The 27,558-nt window shown below is 47.3% G+C and overlaps 1 protein-coding gene across 3 annotated transcripts in view; it reads right to left on the reverse strand.

Annotated features, from left to right (window-relative positions):
- Positions 1–24,368, reverse strand: part of GPC3 (glypican 3) — a 239,340-nt gene extending 214,972 nt beyond the window's left edge. Inside the window, exons 1-2 of one of the 3 annotated variants that reach the window (XM_081896963.1) lie at positions 24,063–24,368; positions 5,143–5,304 (exon numbers count right to left, since the gene is read on the reverse strand). In XM_081896963.1, the coding sequence (XP_081753089.1) occupies positions 5,143–5,304; positions 24,063–24,243 (343 nt within the window). In that variant the 5' untranslated portion in view covers positions 24,244–24,368. Of the gene's footprint in view, positions 1–5,109; positions 5,305–24,062 lie in introns of all 3 variants that reach the window. The other 2 variants (XM_081896962.1, XM_081896964.1) reach the window with 2 other exon arrangements.
- Positions 24,369–27,558: the final 3,190 nt, after the last annotated feature.

Raw genomic sequence — 27,558 nt, forward strand, 5'->3', positions numbered from 1 at the left:
ATTTTTATTTTATTTTATTTTTTCTAATTTATTATTTCATTTGTTTTTTCTTTGAAGTAGTGTAATGGCATCCATGCAGAAGGCCTGAACCACTGGGACTGCCGCCTTAGCCCTCACGCAGGGGCCCGACATCCAGGCCCTTGGGCCCCGCAGTGAAATTAAAAGTGTCTGTGAGTCAAAAATACCACCAATACATTTTTAATTATATACACAACCTCCTTTTTCCATGAATACCATTACTTTTGATTTTTTATTCATTTTCACGCATTTTCTATTACTCACTTAGTTTTTACTATTATTTTCTCATATTAAAAATCCTGCTTTCTCACTATGTCTATCATTACATCTTATTTCTACCTTTTATTTTATTTTTATTACAATACCTCAACATGTTGTTGTTTTTAAAAAAATAAACTTTTTAAAGTCCTGGCATTTTCATTCCCCCTCCCCCCTTTTAAAGTAGTACTACACTTTTCTTCTTTTCTTTATCCCCTTCTGAATAAACAAACAAATAAAAACATCATATATATACATATATACACACATATACATACATACATACATACATACATACATATACCCCTCCATCCATTTTCAATAGTAATATATTAATATATTCACATCAATCCTGGCTAACCACCTAAAAATCTTCCTATACAAACTAATCACCCCAGATCAGGCAGACTTTGTCCCTGGTTGCAACACAGCAGATCCTTTTAGGAAACTACTAAATCTGATAGAACACAGCAAAACAACCAAACTCCCACTGACAATTATGTTCCTAGACACCTTCTTTTAAGCTTTTGATTGCTTAGAATGGAAATATCTAGTAGCAGTATTAAGAAACATGAGATTTGGCCCCACTTCCTAAAAACCCTCAAAGAAATTTACTCCCAACCTCAGCAAAATTAACAATATGGACTCCAATACCATAGCATCCAAAGAGGCACAAAACAAGGATACCCACTGTCTCCCTTCCTATTCATCTTGGTCCTGGAACCTCTTGCAATCCGACTCCGAGCAGCCCCAGGTATCAAGGGTGTGGAAATAAAAGGTTAAATTCCTGCATTGCAGGGGGTTGGACTAGATGATCCTCCTGGTCCCTTCCAACTCAACAATTTGTTTGTTTGTTTGTTTGTTTGTTTGTTTGTTTGTTTGTTTGTTTGTTTGAAAAAAGAAGCTCTGAGCTATCAGATTATTTCCTCCCAGCAGTCCTGGTCAGGATATTTCTTAGCGAAACTGCATGCTTCCCCCACTTGCATTTGCCACTGAAGTCTAGCATAGACAGAGAATCAGAAACTAGCAACCCTTGACCAGTGCAGGGGACCTGGCAGTGACACTATTCATCACTCTCTAAGCACAGTAACAAAAAGTACTGTGAGACATGAGAGAGGAGGGCCTCCTCAACGACTGCTTGCAATTTTCTTCCCTGAGAATCAAGACTGGCTTCCCTCTTTGTTGTCCTCCTGTCAGCAGGTAAAGACTTTTTTATTCTGGAAGGCTTCACAGAACTAGCTGTTTCTAAGGGAAAGACTTTTCATAGTGCTGTGCGGTTTCTTACTAGATTTGTCCTTATGTTGTTTAGATTCTGTTATAAAACCCCCACATAGATAGACTGCCAAGACCCCAAATAAATGACCCAGAAGAGGGGAGTCACCACTATCTCACCCTGCTACACGCAGATGGAGAAAGAGCCACAACTTGCTATTTCCCCCTTCTGACAATCCCAGGCTTTTTCTCTGGGAGAATGATGTTGTAATACCTGCTTTAGCCCAAGTTTCCACGACTGAAAACTTGTTAACACTTCAGGCAGGAAAACTTCCAAAGGCTGCTTACCTGAAGGACTCCTATCATGAAAGTCCTCCACTCTTGTCATGGCCTGGGGGTTCATGGTTTGGTTTGTCTACGTTTCAACCTTTCTGCAGCAGCCTTGCATGACACACACCTCAGTTTTCAAATAGATGTTTATAACTACCAATCTGTTGCTGTTTAAAACATAAATAATTCTTATTGAAATGTTTGTGGGTGGATGTAGATGCACAGTTCAAAGACATCTGTACAGCTGTGACAGGAGATTATGCAGGTAAGAGTCCAGGGGTCAGCAACCTTTTTCAGCTGTGGGCGGGCCCATCATTCCCTAGACCTTGTGGGGGGCCGGACTATATTTTTTAAAAAAATAATTAACGAATTCCTATGCCCCACAAATAACCCAGAGATGCATTTTAAATAAAAGGACACATTCTACTCATGCAAAAACACACTGATTCCTGGACCATCCATGGGCTGGATTGAGAAGGCGATTGAGCCAGATCCAGCCCACGGACCTTAGGTTGCCTACCCCTGGTCCACAGGGCTGATGATCATTAACTATCCAGACTTCTCCGAGCTGGAAAGCCCACCACCTATCCTCTTGACCCGTGCCCGTCTTGGCTGATTAGAGCGTGTCCAGATGAGGTGCGGGCCTCCCTGGGTGATATCATCAATTTGTCTCTTGGCACCAGGACATTCCCAGGGGAACTGAAGGAGGCCGTGGTGCGCCCGCTCTTAAAGAAAACATCATTAGATCCTTTAGATCTATCCAATTACCACCCGGTTTTGAATCTTCCATTCCTGGGTAAGGTGACTGAGAGAGCGGCTGCTGAACAGCTTAGTGGGTTTCTGGATGAAACATCGGCCCTGGATCTATTCCAGTCCGGCTTCCGTGCTGGTCATGGGACCGAGACGGCTCTGGTCGCCCTAACAGATTATCTCCGCAGGCAGCTGGATTGAGGCGGGTCAGGGCTGCTGATTCTTCTAGAGCTGTCAGCAGCCTTCGACATGGTCGATCACGAACTCCTGGACCACCACCTTGCCAACGTGGGTATCCAGGGCACAGTTCTTCAATGGCTGTTCTCGTTTCTCTCTGGTCGGGGACAGAGGGTGGCGCTTGGGGGGGGGGAGAACTGTCATTGCGCCACTCCTTGGTGTGTGGAGTGCCTCAGGGTGCAATCCTCTCCCCGATGCTTTTCAACATTTTTATGCGCCCCCTCGCCCAGCTTGTCTGGAGTTTTGGGCTGGGCTGCCATCAGTATGCTGCCATCTGTTGATGGATGGCCATCCTGACTCAGCCCCAGACACACTGATCAGATGTTTGGAAGCTGTGGCTGGATGGTTACATGGGAGCTGCTTGAAGTTAAATCCTTCGAAGACAGAGGTCCTTTGGCTGGGAAGGGAGGATGTGGGATTGGGGGGGGGGCAACTCCCATCTCTTGCAGGGGCGCAATTAGTGCCAGCACTGTCCTTTAAGAGTTTGGGTGTAATCCTCGACACCTCCCTTTCCATGGAGGTGCAGATTGCAGCTACAACAAAGGTGGCATTTGTTCATCTCCACCAAGCTAAGCAGTTGGCCCCTTATCTCTCTCGCCCTGACCTAGCCACTGTGATCCATGTGACGGTCACCTCCAGACTGGATTATTGTAACTCGCTCTATGTGGGGCTGCCCTTGAGACTGACCCAGAAACTCCAGCGGGTGCAGAATGCTGCGGCGAGACTCCTTACGGGGTCTTCGCTTAGAGATCACATTCACCCGGTGCTATACCAGCTGCACTGGCTCCCGGTGGAGTACAGGATCAGGTTTAAGGTGCTGGTTTTAACCTTTAAAGCCCTATACGGCCTAGGACCCCCGTACCTACGGGACCGCCTCTCCTGGTAAATAAAAACATCCTGAAGGTCCCAGGCCACAGAGAGGTTAAGCTGGCCTCAACTAGAGCCAGGGCTTTTTCGGCTGTGGCTCCAATCTGGTGGAACGCTCTGTCACAAAAGACTAGGGCCCTGCAGGACTTGACATCTTTCCGCAGGGCCTGCAAGACGGATCTGTTCTGCCAGGCCTTTGGTCGGGGTTCAGTCTAACTCCCTTTCCCCTTTCATAAGAATTTGCATGAAAGTGGCCTCCCAATTTTTCTCACAGGCCCATGTAAGTTCAACACAAACAGTTGGGCCTGGTGAGCATTTAAGGTCCCAAACCCTAATCTGCGGGTTGCCATCTGATTGGATTTTATTCTGATCCTGATCTGATTTGAGGATGTATTTTAATTGATTGTCTGCCGCTCTGAGCCCGGCTTCGGCTGGGGAGGGCAGGATACAAATAAATTTATTTTTATTTTTATTTTTATTTTTATTTATTATTATTATTATTATTATTATTATTATTATTATTATCCATCCAGTGCAGTAGCCCAAACAGCCACACATGCTGATTTTGATTTAGATAAAATATTATTGATGTAAATCTCTCTCTCTTTCTCTCTCTCTCTCTCTCTATATATATATACTGTTTTTTTTGCTCTATAAGACTCACTTTTTCCCTCTTAAAAAGTAAGGGGAAGTGTGTGCGTCTTATGGAGCGAATGCAGGCTGCACAGCTATCCCAGACGCTTTCACTGCACAGCGACACCTCTTGCTGTTCTGGCTTCTGAGATTCAGAATATTTTTATTCTTGCTTTCCTCCTCCAAAAACTAGGTGCGTCTTGTGGTCTGGTGCGTCTTATAGAGCGAAAAATACGGTGTGTGTGTGTGTGTGTGTGTGTGTAACATTTTTTGGAAACAAAATAAAAAACCCCACATCCCACCCACTCTAAAAGGCCATAGTTAGTTAAGATCAAGCCAAAGGCCAGGCTGAAAAGGAATTATTCATTTTACTAAGTTCTAAACATACTTTTTTAAAAAATGGTTGTTCGCTGCTTAGTAGTGTTTTCTCAACGTATTGCCTAAGAAATTCTTACTGCAGTGAGATGATCTATTAATGGACTATGAATACTGTACGGACCAGCAGACCGCTGATTGCAACATGAGTGAGGCAGGGGAAGTGCTTGTTTTTTGTACTACAGCAACACATTGGATCTCCACCGGGAGATCCCAGAATGAACCGTGCCAACCTGAAGCTCAACTTCTGAGCAACTCACTGGGCACCTGCAGCAATCATAGTTGCAGCTTAGTCATGTTTCATAAACTCAGGAAGAAAGATGGGGGACTTACTCCCTGACCCTCTGAAGATTCCCAGCCTGGCATGCCTGGCTAACCCCAGCCAGTGGCCTTCCCACCTCAGGACTTCCCAGCAGAAGCTCCACTTACCTGGAAGACCCACCACGCAACGCTGCCACCTACCTTGGAATGTCGCCGCGTTCTGGGTGATGAGGAACTTCAGCTCCATGCTGGCCGACTGCAGGAGCTGCTCCATGTTGGAACGAGCCATAGCTTGGTATTTCTCCTCCATTTTCCGGGAGCAGCATGTCAGGCCTCTAGGGATGCATACCTGCAAATCTGATCCTGCAGGCAGAAGATCAGGGAACATCCCATTAGCACGCAGCAGGTCCTCAAACAGAGAGGCAGGAACCGGGATGTTCAGAGACTCTGGGTGCTTTGGTAAAGGAATACTGGAGAGCTCTGGTCTGTGATTGGAATATTTGTGCTGTTTCCTCTCTTTCCACCAATCAAGCTGCACATTGCATCTGGACCCCAGAGAGGAAGGGGGTGGAACAGGAACCCCTTCATAGCAGCCCTACTGTGAGGTTTTCTTTTTTCTAAAAACCTGGAGCCCCTCCCCCTCCATCTATTTTGGACCACATCTGCATGGGTTGTGCTGGTTGGGGCTGGCAGGAGTTGTCATCCAAAAGAGCTAGAGGGTACCATGTTGGCAAAGGCAAGGTCAGGTGTGATTTATTTATATCCCACCTTTCTCCCAATATGGGACTCCCGTCTGCCTACAAAGTGTCTTCCCCAGTGATCTCCTGAGAAAATCTGGGCCAGATTGAGACCTGTTTAGCTTTGGAAAGTGAATGACCTCATGTACCCACAAGACCAGGCCCTGGAACCATCCATTTTAGCAAAGAAAGGGAAGGATTATATTTGGATCAAGCTGATGACCATGCTCTGCCTCCATGGTTGGTGGCAGTAGTGCTTATTGAGCAGCAGTTGCCGGAAGCTGCAAGAGGGGAGAGTCCTGCTCTTGCTCTCAGGTCCTGCTTGTGGGCCTTTGTGGCCACTGTGAGAACAGGAGGCTGGGCTGGACAGAGCCCCTTTGGCGCTCTTGACCTGCCTTGAACAAGGAGCACAAGACCCTTGCCACTTGCCCTCCAGTAAGTCATCTCTAGAGCACAAATTAAATCTTCCTCTTTTGTTTTATCCATTTTTATAAGGGCATTAGATTCCTTGGCTAACTGCAAAGGAATGCCAGACAAGCACCGCCTGTTCTTCTCCTCAATAAAAAGCACATTAAAAACAAAAACACAAAGGGAAATATTAAACACCCCGGGTGGGAGGGGATGCTCCAGTTGCACAGGGCACCGTTGGCTGGCAAGCCCACTTTCTCTGCTACAGAAGGCAATCAGACACCGTTCTATCACCACAGGAAGCCTCAGTGAGGGCAGGAAGTCTTTCTGACAGCATGGTCCCTGTGCATCATGCTAAAAGATAGTAACACAGGAGGATGGAAGACATGCCCTCAAATCATAGCAAGAAAGAGGCAAACTTATGGGCTTTGATGGCAAGTGATATTGAGGTACACTATGCCTGGTTATGGGGGCTCCATTTAGTCAAGGGAATTGGGAGGTATGTGTCCGACTGTCCGCAGCCCCTCAGGCTTCATATATTTGGCTTGCCCCTGTCAGCAGCCAGGTGCTGGCCCCGCAGGAACGCTTCACCATCCATATGACTCTTCTAGCATGATTCCCCATTGCACTGAAAAAGCCAGATTGTTTTAAGGAACTTAAATGCAGGGGAAGCAGACCAGAACAGCTGCAAAGCCAGGAAATTAGGTTTCAGAGCTAGAGGGAGGGAGGTGAAGAAGTACGGGAGTGAGCTGGACTGTGCCATTACAGGGAAACAGAACGTGAAAATGACATTGTTCCTTCCTGAGCCAGGACTGTGGGAATCAGTAACTATTTGTGATTGATTGATTGATTGCCTTGGTATCCCACCTTTTCCTCCAAGGAGCTCAAGGTGGCATGCATGTGTCTCTCTCCCTCCTCATTTAACCCTCCCACAACAACCCTGTGAGGTAGGCTAAGCTGAGACAGGCAGAGACTTGTCCCCAAGGTCACCCAAGCAGCTTCTGGGTTGAGTGGGAATTGAACCCTGAAGAAAGAAGAAAGGCCTGCTGGGCTGGATCCAGAGACATTTGGCTAAACCAAAACGGCTGCATCTCACTGCAAAGTGTGGCATCTCCCTCACTCCTTCTGCCCTGTTCTTTTGTGCTGGCCTTCTCAATGTCTACAGAGTTGGAAAGGATTCTCTGAATCCCCTTGTCCAGCACCCTCCACAATGCAGGCTTTCGGAAGCTGCAGCATCCCCTCCAAGATACCTGGTGTGCTGTTGAGGGATGCAGGATTTGGTGGGACTTGGGGCTGGCCTAGCAGGACTCCTCTTCCAGCTACCCAGATAGAGGAAAACTGACATATCCTGTTTTCTAAACAGCTTCTTGCCTGATGCAAGTAAAAATTGCCTCCCAAATGAAGAGTTTGCAAAACTGGTAGATTCTCTCACTCGCCCATCTCTGTTTTCCAGACCACTTGATGTGCTGCAAATGTCGAACGGCCACCCACGAGGGCAAGCCAACCAGTAAACACATTTGGGAGCCACACTAAGCTCACTTCCATGCAAGGCTGCTGCAGAAATCTGCTCACCGACAAAGAGGGCAGTTAGACATACCTGGTCACCCCTGGGGAGGTGTTCAGGTGCAACTCTTGTTCTGCTGCATAGCTGCCAAGCACTAGCCTCAGGTGGAGAGATGAATAAGCCCCGCAGAGCATCAAGTCTGCCGGAGCATGCAACACTCTCCTCCCAATCATTTTAATTCAAGTCTGAGAGCTCTCTGGAGAGAAAAATATATCTCTCTGGCAGCTAAGATAATTTATTTGCTTAATGGTCCTTAGCCTAAAGATTGCTTTATCTTCCAATCTGTTTTCAGGTGGTTGGTGGGGGAGGGGAAGATGAAGGCATCTCAAAGCCACTGTATCTCACAATTGCTCTTCTCAGTCTCCCAAAACAGCCTCTTATTTGCAACTATGCCATTGGCAACCCCCTCTGAGAAGGAAACCCACCCTCGGTTCTAGTAATACAACACTTGGGGGAAAGTGTGCCCATTTTGATCTCTTTCTGCTGCTCAGTTTTCACAACTGCAGCCCACAGACCAAACACCAACCAGCCTGCCCTTATTAATTGTTATGGAAATTACGGGGGGGGGTCACATCTTTAAACTTGTTAAATGTTACAAATATTATACATAAGTGTATCCTTTCAACTTGACAGCTCAGGGAACTTACCTAGCTTTAACAATCATATAAAATCAACTCCTTTGCCAGTTTCCTCTATTTCAACACTATTTTGCCCTTGGAAAAATGACTCTTTTCCCTGCTACCTCCCCAAGCCTGGGGAAATGTATACACACCTCCTGCCCCAGGAGGTTCCCAGAGGTGACAATTGCTGAGCTGATTGTTGGCCAAGGAAAGCCTAACTCCATCACTGGACTTGCCAAGGGGTCCAGACATGCAAAGGAAGTTTTATTGTACTTTGGGTGGTGGGACTTCAGAGGTGTTTGCCTATGCTAATCTTATACCTGGGTCTTGCCCTGACATGTCTGCTTATGCTAATCTTGTACCAAGGACTTGTCTGGACATGTTTGCTAAGGTTGTTGTTGTTTAGTCGTGTCCCCTGGACCAGAGCACGCCAGGCACTCCTGTCTTCCACTGCCTCCCGCAGTTTGGTCAGACTCATGTTTGTAGCTTCGAGAACACTATCCCACCATCTCGTCCTCTGTCATCCCCTTCTCCTTCTGCCCTCCATCTTTCCCAACATCAAGGTCTTTTCCGGGGAGTCTTCTCTTCTCATGAGGTGGCCAAAGTATTGGAGCCTCAGCTTCATGATCTGTCCTTCCAGTGAGCACTCAGGGCTGATTTCCAGCACCATAATTCAAAGGCATCAATTCTTGAGCAATCAGCCTTCTTTATGGTCCAGCTATCACTTCCATACATCACTAATGGGAAGCCCATGGCTTTAACTATACTGACCTTTGTTGGCAAGGTGAAGTCTCTGCTTTTTAAGACGCTGTCCAGGTTTGCCATCGCCTTTCTCCCAAGGAGCAGGCGTCTTTTAATTTCGTGACTGCTGTCACCATCTGCAGTGATCATGGAGCCCAAGAAAGTAAAATCTCTCACTGCCTCCATTTCTTCCCCTTCTATTTGCCAGCAGGTGATGGGCCCAGTGGCCATGATCTTCGTTTTTTTGATGTTGAGCTTCAGACCATATTTTGCGCTCTCCTCTCTCACCCTCATTAAAAGGTTCTTTAATTCCTCCTCACTTTCTGCCATCAAGGTTGTGTCATCTGCATATCTGAGGTTATTGATATTTCTTCCAGCGATCTTAATTCCGGCTTGGGATTCATCCAGCCCAGCCTTTCGCATGATGAATTCTGCATATAAGTTAAATAAGCAGGGAGACAATATACAGCCTTGCCGCACTCCTTTCCCAATTTTGAACCAATCAGTTGTTCCATATCCAGTTCTAACTGTAGCTTCTTGTCCCACATAGAGATTTCTCAGGAGACAGATGAGGTGATCAGGTCCTCCCATTTCTTTAAGAACTTGCCATAGTTTGCTGTGGCTGACACAGTCAAAGGCTTTTGCATAGTCAATGAAGCAGAAGTAGATGTCTTTCTGGAACTCTCTAGCTTTCTCCATAATCCAGCGCATGTATGCAATTTGGTCTCTGGTTCCTCTGCCCCTTCAAAATCCAGCTTGCACTTCTGGGAGTTCTCAGTCCACATACTGCTTAAGCCTGCCTTGTAGAATTTTAAGCATAGCCTTGCTAGCTTGTGAAATGAGTGCAATTGTGTGGTAGTTGGAGCATTCTTTGGCATTGTCCTTCTTTGGGATTGGGATGTAGACTGATCTTCTCCAATCCTCTGGCCACTGCTGAGTTTTCCAAATTTGCTGGCATATTGAGTGTAGCACCTTAACAGCATCATCTTTTAAAATTTTAAATAGTTCAGCTGGAATATCATCACTTCCACTGGCCTTGTTATTAGCAGTGCTTTCTAAGGCCCATTTTGACTTCACTCTCCAGGATGTCTGGCTCAAGGTCAGCAACCACACTACCTGGGGTATACAAGACATCCATTTCTTTCTGATATAGTTCCTCTGTGTATTCTTGCCACCTCTTCTTGATGTCTTCTGCTTTGTTAGATCCTTTCCACTTTTGTCTTTTATTATGGTAATCTTTGTACGAAATGTTCCTTTCATATCTCCAATTTTCTTGAACAGATCTCTGGTTTTTCCCATTCTATTGTTTTCCTCTATTTCTTTGCATTACTCGTCTAAGAAGGCCTTCTTGTCTCTCCTTGCTATTTTTTGGAAATCTGCATTCAATTTCCTGTATCTTTCACTATCTCCCTCGCATTTTGCTTGCCTTCTCTCCCCTGCTATTTGTAAGGCCTCGTTGGACAGCCACTTTGCTTTCTTGCATTTCCTTTTCATTGGGATAGTTTTCTTTTCTGCCTCCTATATAATGTTACGAGCCTCCATCCATAGTTCTTCAGGTACTCTGTCCACCAAATCTAAATCCTTAAACCTGTTCCTCACTTCCACTGTGTATTCATAAGGGATTTGACTTAGATTGTATCTTACCGGCCCAGTGGTTTTTCGTACTTTCTTCAGTTTAAGCTTGAATTTTGCTATAAGAAGCTGATGAGGTTGCCAAGTTTAACCCTTCCCCTTTTGTGACATGTCAGTGATGTAGCAATGATGCTGTACGAACTGTATTCTGGGATATGGTGGGAAAGTCCTTGATTCCTCTTTTAACCTGTTGCGCAATAAACTTTGGTCTACAGCTATTTGCTCTGGTTGGTGGCTGGACTCCTTCCTTTATTCTGCAGGGACCCACAGACTCTGCCCAATGAGCTGGTGACTGAGCAGCCTCGCACCAAGATTTTTCCGTAACATTAATAAAGGCATAACACAGATGAGCGAAGCTGGACAGAGCAGAAGCACCACTGAGCACAACCCCATGGCTTGTGACTGCCTGCCACAGCTCAAGAGATGCAACCACAACTCACGAGCCAAGCAGCTGCCTAGAGCAAAAGTCCTGTTAAAAGGTGCTCATCCTGGCTAGCTACCTGACACCATACCCAGGCTGGAATTCCTCCACAGAAAGGAGCAGGCCCTGTGACAGACAAAACAGCATTAAGACAACCCTTCTGTCTGGTCAATGGAGCAGCACATCCTGCCTGTTGGGCTCTTGATTCACATTTGCCCAGAATTTCTGGCTCCCATCTCCAGCAAGGGACCTTCCAAAGTCTAGATTCAGCCACTGCATAGCCCAACCTGTTCCAAAAAAGTGTGGTACGAAGTTGAACTTTGCATCTCAGCGAGAGTTCAAAAAAGCATCCAAGAAGAGTCTGTGGCAAGAGCACCCCCAGAAAATTGGAGTGGGAAAGAAAGGCAAAGGGGGGGGGAGAGAATTGCATTGTGTGGAATTTGGCAGCTTCAAACCATTTCTTTACAAATCTCAAACAAGAACAGTTTCCCCCCCAAAGAGCAGCAGCCTAGAAGGGATGTGTTTGGTGGCAGGCAGAGGTGTACCATGAGGATCACACTATATATATATATATATATATATATATATATATATATATATATATATATATATATTTGCTTTCGTAGATTTTCACGGGTACAGGAATGCAGGTTTTGGTGTCCTCGGGTGTCTTCCCGTGTAAAAGTTGGGGTGTCTAGGCGACGTTTCGACGAGGTCTCACTCGTCATCTTCAGGCTGGTGCTTTCGGCTTCTTGTTACTGGAACAGAGCAGGATCTCAGTGTTTGAGTTCCTATAAATACTGTTGAGGGGGTGTGGTGTATAGCCTCCAATGTTCTGGGCAGAGAGGAAGTTCCCAGGCTAGTGTGCCTTTTCTTCTTTTGTTCCTTAATTACTTGAGGGATATCTTGAGTGATTTCTTGAGTGATATCCTGAGTACCACTTAGGTGGGTCATTAGGTGTGGATTAGTTGCTAAAGTCTTTGTGTCTTGACCTTTGTGTCTTGAGGTCAAGACACAAAGACTTTAGCAACTAATCCACACCTAATGACCCACCTAAGTGGTACTCAGGATATCACTCAAGAAATCACTCAAGATATCCCTCAAGTAATTAAGGAACAAAAGAAGAAAAGGCACACTAGCCTGGGAACTTCCTCTCTGCCCAGAACATTGGAGGCTATACACCACACCCCCTCAACAGTATTTATAGGAACTCAAACACTGAGATCTTGCTCTGTTCCAGTAACAAGAAGCCGAAAGCACCAGCCTGAAGATGACGAGTGAGACCTCGTCGAAACGTCGCCTAGACACCCCAACTTTTACACGGGAAGACACCCGAGGACACCAAAACCTGCATATATATATATATATATATACACAAGAGAATTATTAGGCAATTAGATTTTCCTGTGCCATATTTTATTTTACTGGAAAGCTCATATATCCACAATGCAATAAATACATTGGGCGTCTGTTGCAGAAAGTTTTTCCATGCCCACAGTGGTGCAGAACAAGGAGGAGGTAATGGCTGGCGGGGAATGACAACATGCAGGTCAAGCTCTGGGCTATCTGTTTTTAAGAACCTAATTAAAAAGAGATAAATTGTATACCAACGAGGCTCAATAGGTTATAAAAACCAGAACACAAGGAGGATCTGGCTTAGGGCATCTGTTATGCCTTATCCTGTGTGACACCCTCCCGCCTCCAGGCCCAAATGTAGTGTGTCTTAGTCAAGCTGTGCCGGGTTGAGGTTGCAATGGCCAGGAAAAAGATGATGCCACGGGTACCCCAGCACAAGCAAAGGAAGTCTCTTGATCTTAAGCAAATCCACCATAGCACGAGGCAGGGCCCCTGTGTGGTTGAGAGGAGAGAGTGTTAGGGCTGTGACTCAACAGGCAGAGCACCTCTTTCACAGGCAGGTAGTCTCCGGATCACCACACACACAGACACACATGCCCATAACTTCTAGCCAGAACTAAAGATGGAATAATTTAGAACAGGGCAGTCCAACTGCAGCCCTCAAGGCCTTTTTCTTTTCTATTTTGAGACCCGTGACAACATTTGAAGCCCCCCCCCCCGCCAGTCCTCATGCTGCCTTGCCAGGCCAGTGAGGAATCCAGCATGGTGGATCACTCTGTACTTCATCTGCCTGCAGCTTTCCTCCAGGTGTTTCTCCAGGTGGCGAGGAGCCCACTCTCCCCAGATATCCCTCTGGTCACTAGTTTGGAACCTGTGGTGGGCTTCAGTCCCAACACATGTGGCAAAACAAATGGGGTAGGTGCTGCATCCAACAGGGACTGGCTCAATGTTCACCCATATGACCCAGTGTGGTATAATGTTTAGAGCATCAGACTAGGGACCCAGGAGATCAGGTTCAAATCCCCACTCAGCCATGAAACTCCCTGGGTGGTCTTGGGCCAGTCCATGCCTCTTCGGTCTAACCTACCTCACAAGGTTGTTGTGGGGATTAATGAGGAAGTGGGGAACTGTGCACTCTACCTTAAGCTCATTGGAGAAAAAGACAGGATATAAATGCAACAAAACCAATAAATATGGAAGCACCAAAGGTACCCGGCACGTGGTTCTGCCACGTGGAGTTTTGGGGACTTGACACATGCCACAGCTGGGCTAGTGTAGCACAAGAGTCATGATTTGGGAAGCCCTGCACCCAGATGCTGCTTCTCCTAGAAACCTGCCAGATGACCTTCTGCAGGAACACCTCCTCTTAGCTTATCACAAGAACCTAAAAACACATGATGCACTTTGCCCTGAAGATACAAGCCTTTGTTATCCAAGTGAATAAAAACATGGAGCAGGAGACAACTGGGGGCCTCTTACAGCACTGTCATAACAGTTTCTGAGACAATGTGTGTGGAGTACTTTGAACACTCAAGAACATCCCTGGCCAACCTGATGTTTTGGATTACCATTACCATCACAGCCAGCCAGCACAAGTCATGGGTCCATCTACCTCAGTTTTAACTGCACTGACTGACGGCAGCAAACCAGGGGTTCAGAGAGCAGCTCTTCCAGAGAATGAACCTGGGAGCTTCTACATGCAAGGCAGATGTTCTATCCCTGAACAAAACAGTGAAAGATCTTAATTTCTACAGTTCTCTGCCTCATGGGGAGGGGGTGGGATTAAGTTAACATTTGCTGATAAAATCATAAGATTCTCAAATAACACAAAGAGGGCCATGTAAACATCCAAGACAGATTCTGAACATTTCCAACCATAAAAAGAGCGCATTTCCAAACTGTAGGGGTCTATAGCTCCCATATATTTTAATTATGCACATACCGTAAATACTGTAAATAACACATCAAGGGAAGAGGAAGCCATCAAGGGAAGAGGAACACAAGGGAAGAGAGCACTTCAGGAAGTTGTTAAAATTAATCCCTTGGCAGAGGAGGAACAGGACCTAAATGGCCACAGTGTACAGCAATTGCTGCAAGCAGGTTGAGGCAGTTTGGAAGGAAGGGGGGAGCCTGCTCCTTGCTTCTCTGCTATCAAGAGAATAACTTACGGGCCTGAAATAATTAAGAGTGGAAAACTCAATTACGTGGCAAACTAAAAGACCTGAAAACTGCCGCACACTACTAAATGGGGAAGGAGGAAAGCGACCAAAAGCATCATTAGCACCCACTTTGAAATCACATATATATCTATAATGCATACATGCCCAAGAGAAGCCAATCACCACGACAACTCCAGGTTCTGCAGATGCTTTTCACTTAACCCCCTCTCCAAAAGTCTCATTTCTCTGTACCGAAATGTTACAGGTTAATCCTTCCTATTTTTCCAGGAGGGCATCCATATCTGCCACTTTTGCAGAAATGTGCTGGGGAAGCAGCAAGCAGGCACAAATGCTGTGAGCCAGGGGAAAAGTCCAAGCAGCCAACATCATCTGCTAGGAGCAAGCTATGAACTGCAATTCTCCTCCCCTTCAGTTCAATTCAGCCTCCAAGGTCTCAGGGAAGTACTGAGCACCTTCAATTTGTTTTCTCCTGCTCTGGAAGGCAGAACTTGAACCCATGGCTTCCAGCTGCAAGAAAGGAGATTCCAACTGCATTCAGAACCATTTTCTGACAGTAAGGGCTGTTTGGCAGTGGGACAGTCTCCCATGAGAGGTGGTGGGCTCTACTTCCTTAGAGGTTTTAGAGGTTTTAGAGGTTGACTGGTCTTCTGTCAGGGATGTCCTGCCTTGCTGGGGGTTGGACTAGATTACTCTCAACTCTACAATTCTTTGATTCTATTATTTTAGTTTGGTGCTTCTAGAGACTTAAACAAGAATAATCAACTCAAATAGAGGGAAGGGGGAGGGAGGGAGGGAGGGAGAGAATTTTTGCCCCAAACTTTCCCTGCAAAAACCTGCTCTCTAAAGCTGAATTGGAGCAAACATCAATTGAGATTTTCTAGGATTGCAATTTGCTTTATTGAGCTTTAAAGCTCTGGAACAACAACAACAACAGGACACTTTAAATTGTGCACGATGCCTGGAAAGTGCAGAGGAAAGGGAAGTGAGGATAAGTCCTTAGTTTGTTATGCAACTACTGACCTTGTTCAATTTCAGGTTTCTGTAGAGAAGCAGGAGATGCCTCTCTTAAACACAGAGGGGCCCCAGTGCTCCCCCAAATGTGTAAGTGTAACACAGTATGCATAAAGCAATGGTAGACAAAGCCCAACACAGGTGTACAATCGAAGGCGTATCTATCTACAACTAGACAATGCACTGCAGTTATCGCTTGCTTGTACCAAAGGTGGGGCAAACGCTTGGGTAGGTTAATCCCCTGCAGACTGAGACCTCAAACAGGGCTAAAGCAGCTCCTGCCCTGGGGAAAGCATTGCACCTTGATTTTGGGCTCCATAGCTACACCCTGGAGGGCAGCAGGGAGCAAAGAGAATGAACAGGCCCCCATTTCAACATCATGAACACAAAGACCAGACTCAAGGCATGTTTAATCTTTCTGGTACTTATTGAATGTCCAAGAGAGAATTCTATATTACTAACAAAATCCTGACAATGTTCTTCTCCACATAATGATAGAATCATAGAGCTGGAAGGGACCCCAAGGGCCATCTAGTCCAACCCCCTGCAATGCCACCAAAAGCAGACATTTTTTGTGCAAGGCCTTTAGCGGTCACTAGCAGTTGAATGAAACAACCCCAGGTTGGGTGGCCAAATGGCCTGACCTGATTTAAAGCAATTTCCTCTGTTCCACTCCTGGCTTTTCTCAGTCTGTATGAGAGTCACTTGTTTACTTGCTGTCCATGTTGCATTAAATGATGGGGCTTTGCATGCTCCTTCTCCAAAAGCAGTTATTTGTGGAAATTCCTCCCCTGTTGGAGTCTCTCTCTTTCTCTCTCTCTCTCTCTCTCTCTCTCTGCATGTATGCGTGTGTGTGTGTGTGTGTCATGAAGCTGATCTATCTATATACTGCACACTAGCCATTATCTAGTTGGCATATGAGGATGGGTTTGCAAATCCAGGATCTCTTTTGAAGTGGCCTCCTTTTGGAGCAATAAGTTAGTGGTAATACCAAGATACAGTGGGCATGCTGTGCAGAAGGCATGGTGCGCTCTCTCTTATGCTCTCTGCAAATGTGAATGTAAGCATGTTACACCTGAACACATAAATGTTGCTTCCTGTGAACTAGGAAGTGACACTGTGCGCTGAAGTGGGCTTGCAAACCATGGCTTTTGTGTGTCATTGTTAGGGTTGTTTCCCTGCCTCTATGCTTGCCAAACAGCAGCAAGCCAGGCTGGCTGGCACTTCCCTCTATGTGCCTTTTGGGCTTAACTGGGCAAGCTGAACTTTGGCTTCACTGTATGTCTGGTGATTCTAACCAGGGCTAAGGCCACTGTGGAGAAATTGGGACCCAGCTGTTGAGCTACATACATACATACATACATACATACATACATAAATACATACATACATACATGCTTACCTCCCCCTCCTCTGTGGAAATGTTCTTGCTTCCACAAATTCACCCATCTCTAGTCACAAATGTACCCTCAAACACTTCTCAGATGAAAATAGGGAGGTTTCTCACACACACACCAACTGACCCTCCTTTACTCCCCCACTCCACTCCCATTTTTGTTACCAGCACCCCAGCAGAGCATAGACCAAGGGAACAGAGCACCCGTACCCTCCTCCACTGTCCTGAGAAAACCCCTTAATCCCAATTTAATTTTATGTTATTCTTTGTAGATTTACAAGAGAAAAAACACAAACAAATAACTTTTTAGAAAGGGGCAAGAATAGGTGCAGATGCACAAAGAATTTTTTTATTTTTTTAAAAAAAATCAGACTCCTTGCACCCCTTTCTTCCCAGCCAGGGTGGCCCTGCCCTCTGCCTGCACCTCAGAGCCAGGACATCATACAAGGCTTTGCAGCAGCAGCTACTCTGCAGGAGCCACCCCAAGCTGCCCAAGGGAGGAGACTGGTAGCAGCAGCCATGCAGAGGCCATAGAGGGGCAATGGGATGTTGCTGTGCAGCCACCACTGCTACTGCCATGGCCGCCACGCAGGGCAAGCACCAGCCCTTCCTCCTCCCTAAGTTCAGTGGCGGTGGCCAGGAGGGTGGGCAGGGGCATAGCAAGGATTTTTCTTAGGAGCGGCAGGCCTTTTGTGGTGGGGGGAGAACCTCAGTTTGCTATGTATTTTTATTTATTTGAGGGGGGAGCAGCTGCCCCCCGGCTACACCCATGTACATCCCAGTATTGAATCAGAAGCCCGAATGGCTTTTGTAATTCCAGGACCGTCCCTGGAAAATAGATGCATAGATTCGGTCATCACAGAACTGCCGCAGGTTGAGAAATCCCATGGTCACTCTGTTGTTGTTTTTTAAATAATTTTTATTAACATCAAATTAAATCACATCACATAAATTCCGAATTACAAAGCCAAATTTTTAAATTTTGTTGGGGGGACCCATACTTCAAGCTCCAAAGGGGGATTCAAATCATCTTCTTATTACTGCGTTAATGTCCAAATCAGTCCCAATCAGTCCAAACAGAGTTCATAGTTCTATCCAGTCTTATCTTGGTGTTTCCACATCATATCTTGTTCATATAATTTCTCTTTTTCCTTTACGATCTCTTCTGTTAGTCTCCTTAAGCCGATAAACACAAATATAATAATCCCGTGTGAGTTTCCCGTTCTTCCAATCTAAGTCCAGATGGTTTCCATATATCATCTCCTTCGTAGATAACATCGCTCTTTCCATCATAAATTAGGCAGTTGTCTCTCTTAAGTCCCACTGAGGAGTTAATCCACGATATGTAAACAGCTTTGTTTCTCTCTTTCTCCTCCCCGACTCAAGACCTCTGACAGTGCCTCCCAAAATGGCGACGGCATTTTTAACTGCGTCATTCCAAAACTCTTAACTTTCCAGCTTCGTCTTGAAACATTGCTTTGGTTCGAAAGTTTATCTCCACACAGCCTTAAATCCACAGCTTAAGTCCTTAAAACGACATTTCTGACTCATTAGGGGAGGGGATTCTTGTTTAATCCATAGAGAAAGAAAGGAAGGTTTCCCCCCTCCCCCCTCAGTCATTTGCCGTACCGTATCTTGACATATCTTCTCATATTTTATTCTTGTCTTGTTTTATCAGAGATCTCTTCTGTCAGCAGTCTTTACTCCCCCTCTTTCCTTGAAGTATGTGCAATTTATCTCCTCCAAAATGTTTCTTTTGAAGATTCTTGCAGCTAGTGGCGCGAATCAGAGACAGCATCGAGGAGTGCCGGAATCCCACCGGAGGGCTTTGTGCCTAGTGCCCCCATCCCCACAAATTCGGGGGTGGTATAGGGCACAGCAGGCAAGGGCCGTCCCCCCCCCCACAATCCGGGGGGGGGTTAAGGAGGCTAATTACCCCCATCTTAGCCTCCAAATTACCTCGTGTGGGTCGGAGAGATGTTATGGTCAGCCATCTTCCGATGCGCCCCCTAGTGGCCCCTTTGAGAAATCCCATGGTCACTCTGAGCCTGGCAGCTGTGTGAATAAGGTCCAGACTGGCCCAGAGACAGGAGTGTTCTGCATTTCATTCTTGCTGTGGGGATGCTGGTGGGACCTCCGTTTGCTGAAGACCATAATAACATGTTGCCATAATGAACACAATGGCTGCCTCTTATCTGTCTCAGAATAGGCCCATTCTAGAAGATCTCTGCAGAGTAATTACACTTAGGTGATCGTTTACTTTCCAGAACTGACTACATAAATCTCAGGAATCAGGGAAGAGTCATTCTGGAATGGTCATTGAGCTCTGGCTCCCAGTTTTTTGCTCCCTCTCTTTCTCTCCCAGTATTCTTTCATTTCTCATTTGAGAAAAATATGGTGGTCTGATCCAAGCCCCCTCTTCGCCTCCTTCCTCCAGTTGTATGTACGTACGTCTGCTATGAACTTCAAACAAGTTTGCTTGCAAGGCTTGGCAGAAAATGAGCATTTTCTAATTGAAAGAACCTGGTGCAGATACAAAGCAGTGCTAAGGAAAAGGGGGCGAGTGGGTGGCTTGTGAATTGAGAGCCAGTGCAGTGTAATGGTTGCAAGAGTGTTGGACTGTGACCTGGGACACCAGGGTTCAAATCCCCACTCAGCCATGAAGCTCCCTGGATGACCTTGGAGTCAGTCATGATCTCTTAGACTAACCTACCTCACAAGATTGTTGTGAGGATGGATTGGGGAAGAGGAGAACCATTTATGCCACCTTAAGAGGGGAGTTCCTGCCAACCTAGCAGTTTGAAAGCACATCATGTGCAAGTAGATAAATAGGTACCGCTCCGGCGGGAAGGTAAATGGCATTTCCATGTGCTACTCTGGTTTGCCAGAAGCGGCTTAGTCACGCTGGCCACATGACCCAGAAGCTGTACGCTGGCTCCCTCGGCCAGTAAAGTGAGATGAGCGCCACAACCCCAGAGTCGGCCACGACTGGACCTAACGGTCAGGGGCCCCTTTACCTTTAAGAGGGGAGTAATCCACACAAATACTGGCAACACAGATTACAGGAGTGTCACAAGGAGTAGAGTTTGTGCACAACAGACTTTGTGTAACAAAGCATATAGTTAACCTGCGGCACTCCCTCCCACAAGCAGCAGTGGTGATCATCAACCTAGACTAGGTGGGCATTTGGCCTGATGCAGCAGACTGTTCTTAGGTTCTTAAAAAGGAAACTGTGGGTAGATGTGGGGCTTGAAGGAGGAATGGCAGCATTAACCTCCCCAGGTGAGCGTTGGGGAAGTGACAGAGAGGAAACCCAGGTGAAAGCTGAGATGCCACAAATGCCAAGTGTAGCCACCATCCAGCTCATGGAAGTCAACTGAGGATTGCCTTTTGGAACCCTGACTCGCCATCCCCACCTCCAGTTCTGCACATTACCATTTTATTCCTGGTTCGGCATGGTTCTCTCTCCTGTTTACTTGTAAGCCATTAAAATTAGGTTAGCTTATTTGCATTCTTTCCTGAAATGTTGTACAGACTGATTTTTGAACTGTTATTGTTATTCCCTTGATATGCTGTGATCACAATTTTGTGGGAAAGTGGTATTCAGATAAATGGAAGATATTAATGCTGAGCTCCACATGATTAAGGGCATATTCATTTTGAGCTTCTGACTCCTTGAGCCCCTATTCTTACGGGTGCTGAACTGGAGTTCTGGGTGATGTGAAGAGCTGGCCTGGGCTCCCCCTGGGGAAGGTAGTCTTTCCTGGACATTCTGCCCTCTAGGTCACCGAGATTCCCATTCTGCAATCCTTAACAAAACACCTTTTCTTTTTTAAGGCTCTTTTTAGAACTAATTACAGATCCGTTTTTAAGCCAGAATTTGAAATGTAAAAATGTTATGGAGTCAAAGGCAATCGTGTGGTTTTCAGCTCTTTTTGATGCATCTAAGGATATTCAAATTGAACAAATGCTTGTTCCATTTCAAGTGACAGAAAAAGAGAATCTGGTCCCATCCCCACTGCACATGGCTCCCCGCAAAAATCCTGGGAACTCTAGGTTACCCACACGGAGCTACAGTTCCTGGCACCATTCACAAACTACAGTTCCCAGTATTCCTTGAGGAAAGCAAAGACACTTTGAATGTGTGGAAGGGGCATGAGCTCATTTCTGGTGTCCTTTTTTTCCTCCAGCATCTGCCCAAGCTGGTATTGAACTGATTGCACTGCTGCTCATCTCCCCAATCTCTGTGTGGTGCAAGATGCCAGTGGTTCCAGGCAATCAACCAGGGATTGTGCTTCCTTCAGACTGAAGTGCAGGAGTGACTGTGGTGTCTTTATGATACATAGCTTGTTCCCTTCTCTTTCAGAGCTAAGGCGCATCACCTCCAGCATCCTGCTTGCATCAAAGACCAACCAGATTCCCACAGGATGTCCTCAAATGACCCTGAGGGGGTCAGTGCCTCAGCATATCCCTATCCTGCATGCTTCACTCCTCCGCTGACCAAGAATAGCAAGTTGGGCTTCCCATGAAGTGTTCTTTGGCTAGCAGAGAGTGCAGCCTGGAGCCCCGCTTGGTGCAGACATCAGGCTCCCCAGGGTCTCCCCTCCAGGCTACTACAGGGCTTGCCCAGAAGCCTCCCAACAGTTGGGTTTCTTCTAGAGCTCTCTGTTCCGGGGCAAGTTCCAGGCCCAATGTGGTGAAGTTTCTAGTGTGCTTTATTATCTGTGGAATGGCTGATAACAGTGCACTCTTATGTATACTATTTGAAGGTTGATGAAGACAAGCACACATGGTTTCTCCAGACATTTTCACAACAACCCTGCAAGGTAGGCAGAAGTATAACTCCAGAGGGAAACTCAGAGCATATAAGTCAGCTCTGCAGAGAGATTCCAGCTGGGGGTCCCCCATCCACACTTCAGAGCCCCCCTGGAGCCAGATATTGGGAGCTGCCCCACTCTGCCCCAGGAGCACATGCCAGCTCCCATTCTGGGCACCTTTGACATGGCAGAACATCCTCCTGAGCTCTGAGGACATGCTCCCAAGTAAACACATGCAGGACATGCGTAGCAGCTGCTCTACGGAAAGTCCCTGCAGGATCAGGCCCTGTGTAGAACGAGGCTGCAGGCTAAGCAAGGCAAGGCAGGTGGAGAGGGAGAAGGAGACTCTTGAGCGCCCCCTTGTGACATGAGCGGGCAGTTCACACCTGAAGCGACCTAGAAGCCTTTCAGCCAAAGCAGCGCCTCCGATGAGGGAGGGGGGAGGACCATCTCAGCCGGCATCCTGTTCTCAAAGCTAGATGCCCTGAGTGAAATAGCCCCTCCCTGATACCAATCCCCAGCCACTGACATGCAGAAACAACACTGACTCCAACAGTGGAAGGGAACACTGACAATGCAGCTAGTAGCCATGGCTAGCTGAAGTTTACCCTGGAGCATCTCAACACACCTGCCCCTTCCCTGTTGAGGAAAAAATACTTCAGAAGCTGCAATCTTGCCAGAAAGGGTGGACACACACACACAATGGGTATAGCCAGAGGGCAGGTAGGGCAGCTGCTGCTCCCTAAATGAAGTAAATAAATAAAAACACTTAACTAAAAGTAGAAATTGTAGAAATATTTTGACAGCTTTTTCTGAGTACCTGTGGTCAAAATTAAGTATTTAAAACAACTGTTGAGACATTTCATTCTGAATCTGCCAGACAGAGGCAGACAGAGGACAATGACAGGTGGGAGTCCCCCCAACCCCGACATAAATCCTGGCTACGCCCATGACACACACGCCACCATCTCAGTCCCATAGTCACAAAAATCCGTCTTCAGGTTTCTTTTATACGACCATTTTTAAGGTTACCCAACCGTTAACAGCAACTCAAAAGGGACAGGCTGGCTCCCATTTTCAAGCAGCCAAGCTAATGCGTTGCTCCTGCCTTGCTTATTCGCACAAAGAGCCAAGGAAGGGACAATGAGCAAGAACCCCCACCCCAAAAAAGAGAGAGAGGAGAGAGAGAAGGCGGGCGGGCGCCCAGGAGACAAGTCTGGCAGCCGGGCCCTTGGGGATTCAAAGAGACTCTTCCTTCTCACCGTTGCTAGAGAATCTCCCCGATCATGTTGCGCTTTGGAAAACTTTCTGCTGCGCATCCAGGCGCCGCTGTGCGCAGCCACCACACCAACTGGGCTCCCCAGAAAAAGCTGTCTGGTCCTAAACCTGACCTCGGCGTCCTCTCGGGCAGCCCTGCTATCCCGACGGCGAGGACCAGACGAGACGCACCCCCACTTCCCCGCTCGGAGACGCCCGCGATTGAACTGGAGCCTCTGCATGCAAAACGGGGTCTCCACGCCCGTACAGCACAGCATTTCTCCCCCTTCTCGGCATCAAAGCATCCAGGGCTCCCCCTGCTCCATGTACAAGTTCCCCCCTCGGAGTGCGCAGAAATGCGTTTGTAAAGGGCAAGAGCAAAACTGCAGACGGCAGTAGTAGACCGCTCTGTTTTCTTACCTTGGAGAAAACCCAGCCAGGAGAGCGGACTTAATTCCGAATCCCAAATAAGAAAAAGCGCAAGATTACCTAAAACTCCCTGCCCCCGCAACTCCAGCGAAATCTGCCCGGGAACGGGACGCTGGGAGCAGAACCGGCACCCGCTGGACACGACGAGCAGCGGTGGAACGTGGGGTGCCCTGGCTGGGCCAAGGAAAGGCAGCTTTGGGGGGGCTGGTGGAGGGGCACCCAGGTGCCTTCCTCGAGGCTATGCCCGGGCTCAGCCCCAGCACCTACTGGCCAGAAAAGTCGCCTTTCCCACCCAGGCAGACCCCGGGTCCGTCCCCACAGACGGGCACTTCAGTTCAACCTTCCTTGAGGATTTCCGATGTCCAGAGCCGACCAGACGTCCCCAGAAGCCCCCACCACCTGGGGCCGAGAGCCAGAAGCCAACTGGGGGGCTCTGAAGTTGCGCAAGCTTCCGGAGCTGCTCAACGCTGCAAAGTTGCCATCCCACCCCCCCGGACCCGCCGCCTGCGCCGCGTACACCCGCACATCCGCCCCCCGCCAGCAGGAACTCACCTGCCCCGGGACTCTCGGGAAGCCACTTGGCGCCGGGCTGGAGCGCCTGGAAAGCCGCGCGGACGCGCTGGCAGGTGGGCTCCGCCCTGACGCTGAGCAGAGCGGCGGCTAGGATCGCGCAGAGGCGCAGTGGACAAGGAGGGGGCGCCGCGACTGGCGGAGCTGCCCCGCCGCCCTTCATTTTAGCCACCGGGCGGCTGCCGCGCTCTACCGCTGCCCTCGGTCGTGCATTCCAGGCCCGGAGGAAGAGGAGGAAAGGAGACAACAGCCAGTCGGCCAGTCAGTCAGCGGGCGATCGAGCTAGAAGCGCCAGGCAGACTGAAGCAGCCAAGCCGACCCCGACGCTCCAGCACGAGAAGCCGAGGTCCACGCTGATTGGTCCCAGCGGCACGCCGCCCCCTCCTCACTGGCTCCGCGCAAACTTTTCCCGTCTCTTATTGGTGCGCCCGGGCGGGAGGGAGGGCGCGGAAAGGAGGTAGGAGGGACTAATACTTGGAACAGCTGGAGCTCTGATGGGCTGGAGCAGCCCCTCCCGCTGGGCTGGTACACTGCTTCTGACCAATTTTAGATGAAAATTAGTGAGTTTTAAAGTTTTTAAAAAGTATTTTAGAGTCATATGATCAACATTAGAACCCCGAAAACTCGACTCTCTATAACTCCACACTCCGGGAAACTCGACAAGCCTGAAACACTTTTTGGCTTTGAAAAAAGAAACAAAACATAAACACGCACGGTATTTTCGTAAAAAGCTAATTTAATTTACAGTAACAATTATGCTTATAGACTATTACAGAGCAGTGAATATATAGCTCTGAAAAGACTATCATTAAAGGAATAAAACATAAAATATTGCTGTCGCACGGTAATAGCACTTTGATTAATAAGTGAAATAGCTAATTTAAGCTTACTTTGAATAAGGCTGAGGGTTCATTAAATAAAAATAATATCTCAAAGTTAATGCTTTAATACAGTTAATAAAGTTAATACAGTATGCCTAATACTGTATGTAAATACTGTAATACTGTATGTAAATAACGGGCTTTAATTGGGTCTTACACCCTAAAAATATTTAAGTATTTGAAAATAACTAATACAGTACTATTGTAATATAGAAATACAGTATTAAACTAGTACTAATATTTCGAAACTGAAAATTTAACATTCTGTATGTATTTAATTCTCTATTTTATAAAGATTTTTAATATCTGACAGTGAGTTTGGAGTAGCCCAATGCAAAAATCCTGAGGATCCATGTGGATCCATGCTTTGTAACCACGTTTCTGCACCACTGTGACCCTAGGCAACAGTGGGTGCGTGATTTTTTTGGTGCAAGATGTAGCCATGGACATGCTATGTGATCTGATGGTGAATTTGGGGTGACCCAATGCAAAAATCCTGAGGATCCATGTGGATCCGTGCTTTGTAACCACGTTTTTGCACCACTGTGACCCTAGGCAACAGTGGGTGCGTGATTTTTTTGGTGCAAGATGTAGCCATGAACATGCTATGTGATCTGATGGTGAATTTGGGGTGACCCAATGCAAAAATCCTGAGGATCCATGTGGATCCGTGCTTTGTAACCACGTTTTTGCACCACTGTGACCCTAGGCAACAGTGGTTGCGTGATTTTTTTGGTGCAGGCTGTAGCCATGGACATGCTATGTTATCTGATGGTGAATTTGGAGTGACCCAGTGCAAAAATCCTGAGGATCCATGTGGATCCGTGCTTTGTCACCACGTTTTAAATTGGGAGGGAAGGAAAAACACAGAAGGGACAAGAAGCACAAGAGGGGTGTGCGGAGAAGCAGCTGGCTAAGAATGCAGGCGAGGAGTTTAACGGGGTGGGGGGCAGGAAAGGAAGGCAAAAGTCCCCCCCCCCAAGCCAGCCCTCTCTCTCTCTCTCTCTCCCACCTGGAGCCTGCACGCAGTGTGACTAGGAAAGAATTAGAAGGAAGGACTCGATCCTTTCCTTAACCCTCTGCTTGCCAGGAGGGCAGGGGATTCCCTGCTCTTTGTTGAGTTTGAGCAAACGCAGCAACAGAAGCGGGTGGGCAGTAAGACCCTGAGGCAGAATGCAGGAAAGCCCCTGCGCTCCGGCGAGTCAGCTCCAGGGACCACACATTCGCTCAATAACACGCACAGAGCGAAATTTACGGTAATAATTTTCTTAAATTATTGGGGGGGCAGAGCCCCCCCAAACGAATTTTTGAGGGGGCTCGGGCCCCCTCAGGCCCCATGGAGTCGGCGCCTATGCCTAGCCATCCTCAGTAGCACCGGAATCTTCCAAGTCTATAGCGCGAAAGAAAACCCAGCGAGTTCGAGGGGACTCTACTTCCTATGCTCGAGAAACTAGCTTGGGGGTATTCCTGTACATCTCATTGTCACTAGTGTCGTTGTGGCTAGGAGTGCCTGGCTCTTCAACTACAGTCATTCCTGGACAGGGATAGCCATACCCAGGTCCTTCAACCATTCCTCATAAGGCTTTGCTTCCAAAACCTTGATCATGTTCCAGCCTGTCAACCCCCTTCTTAAATTGTGGTGCCCAGAATTGGACACAATAGTCTAGAACAAAGGGGACTGACATTACTACAAGAACTACTGTGGGTCTCCCTGCTGAGCACTGTGGGGAAACCCTTTGTCCATGTAGTTCTCTACATATTACAATCATTTCCTGACAGGGTCTACCCTGAGTCACAATGCAGCTTTAGAGCTCAAAGGTCAGGAGTGGAGGTGATTTTCTCACTGCACCAGCTGCATGAGAAATGGCAAGATCAGAGGAGCCCCTTGTATGTTGTCTTTATAGACCTGACATAGGCCTTTGACTTTGTTAGCAGAAAAGGACTCTTCACACTGCTCAACAAGATGAAATGCACCACACTATGATTGTGTTCTTCCATGAGAACATATGTGGCACTGTCCAATATGAGCCTCATCCTCAGATGTCTTCCCTAAAAAGAGTGGTGTGAAACAGGGTACTTACCCCAATTCTCTTTTGCATATTCCTCCTCCTGTTACTCCCCTATGCCTTCAGCTCAACTCAAGATAATGTACCGTATATTCAAGGAGCAACGGGCATCTGTTCAATCTGGCATATCTCACACACCGAGACAAAAGTGTGACAGGTCCTTATGCAAGTGTAATGGTAATAGGGGTTGCTCATGCGTAAGTTGCCGCCACTCCTGGCCAGGTTACCTGGTTGAACCCTTTCTGTCTGGTTGAGCCCTTCACTTCGTGGCTGTCTCAGTCGCTGGCAGAATCCGCCAGTGGGCGTTTCTTGAACTTCTTCCAGCAAAGAAGTTCTTTGACGCCAAGTCTCCTCCTACTCTCCCTGCGCGGAAGTCTTCTGCGCAGGGAGGGTGTGGGCAGCGGAGCACCCGTGCTCTCTCCGCTGGTCTCCGGTGAAGAGTCCTAGAGCCTCCTCTCCTATTCCCCCATCTGCCCCCCTTCTCCACTGGTGTTACACTGATTTCCTTCCCCAGCAGATGGGCTGCCTCTC

This window comes from Podarcis melisellensis, assembly GCF_964234715.1.
Source record: "Podarcis melisellensis genome assembly, chromosome: Z".
NCBI lineage: Eukaryota > Metazoa > Chordata > Lepidosauria > Squamata > Lacertidae > Podarcis > Podarcis melisellensis.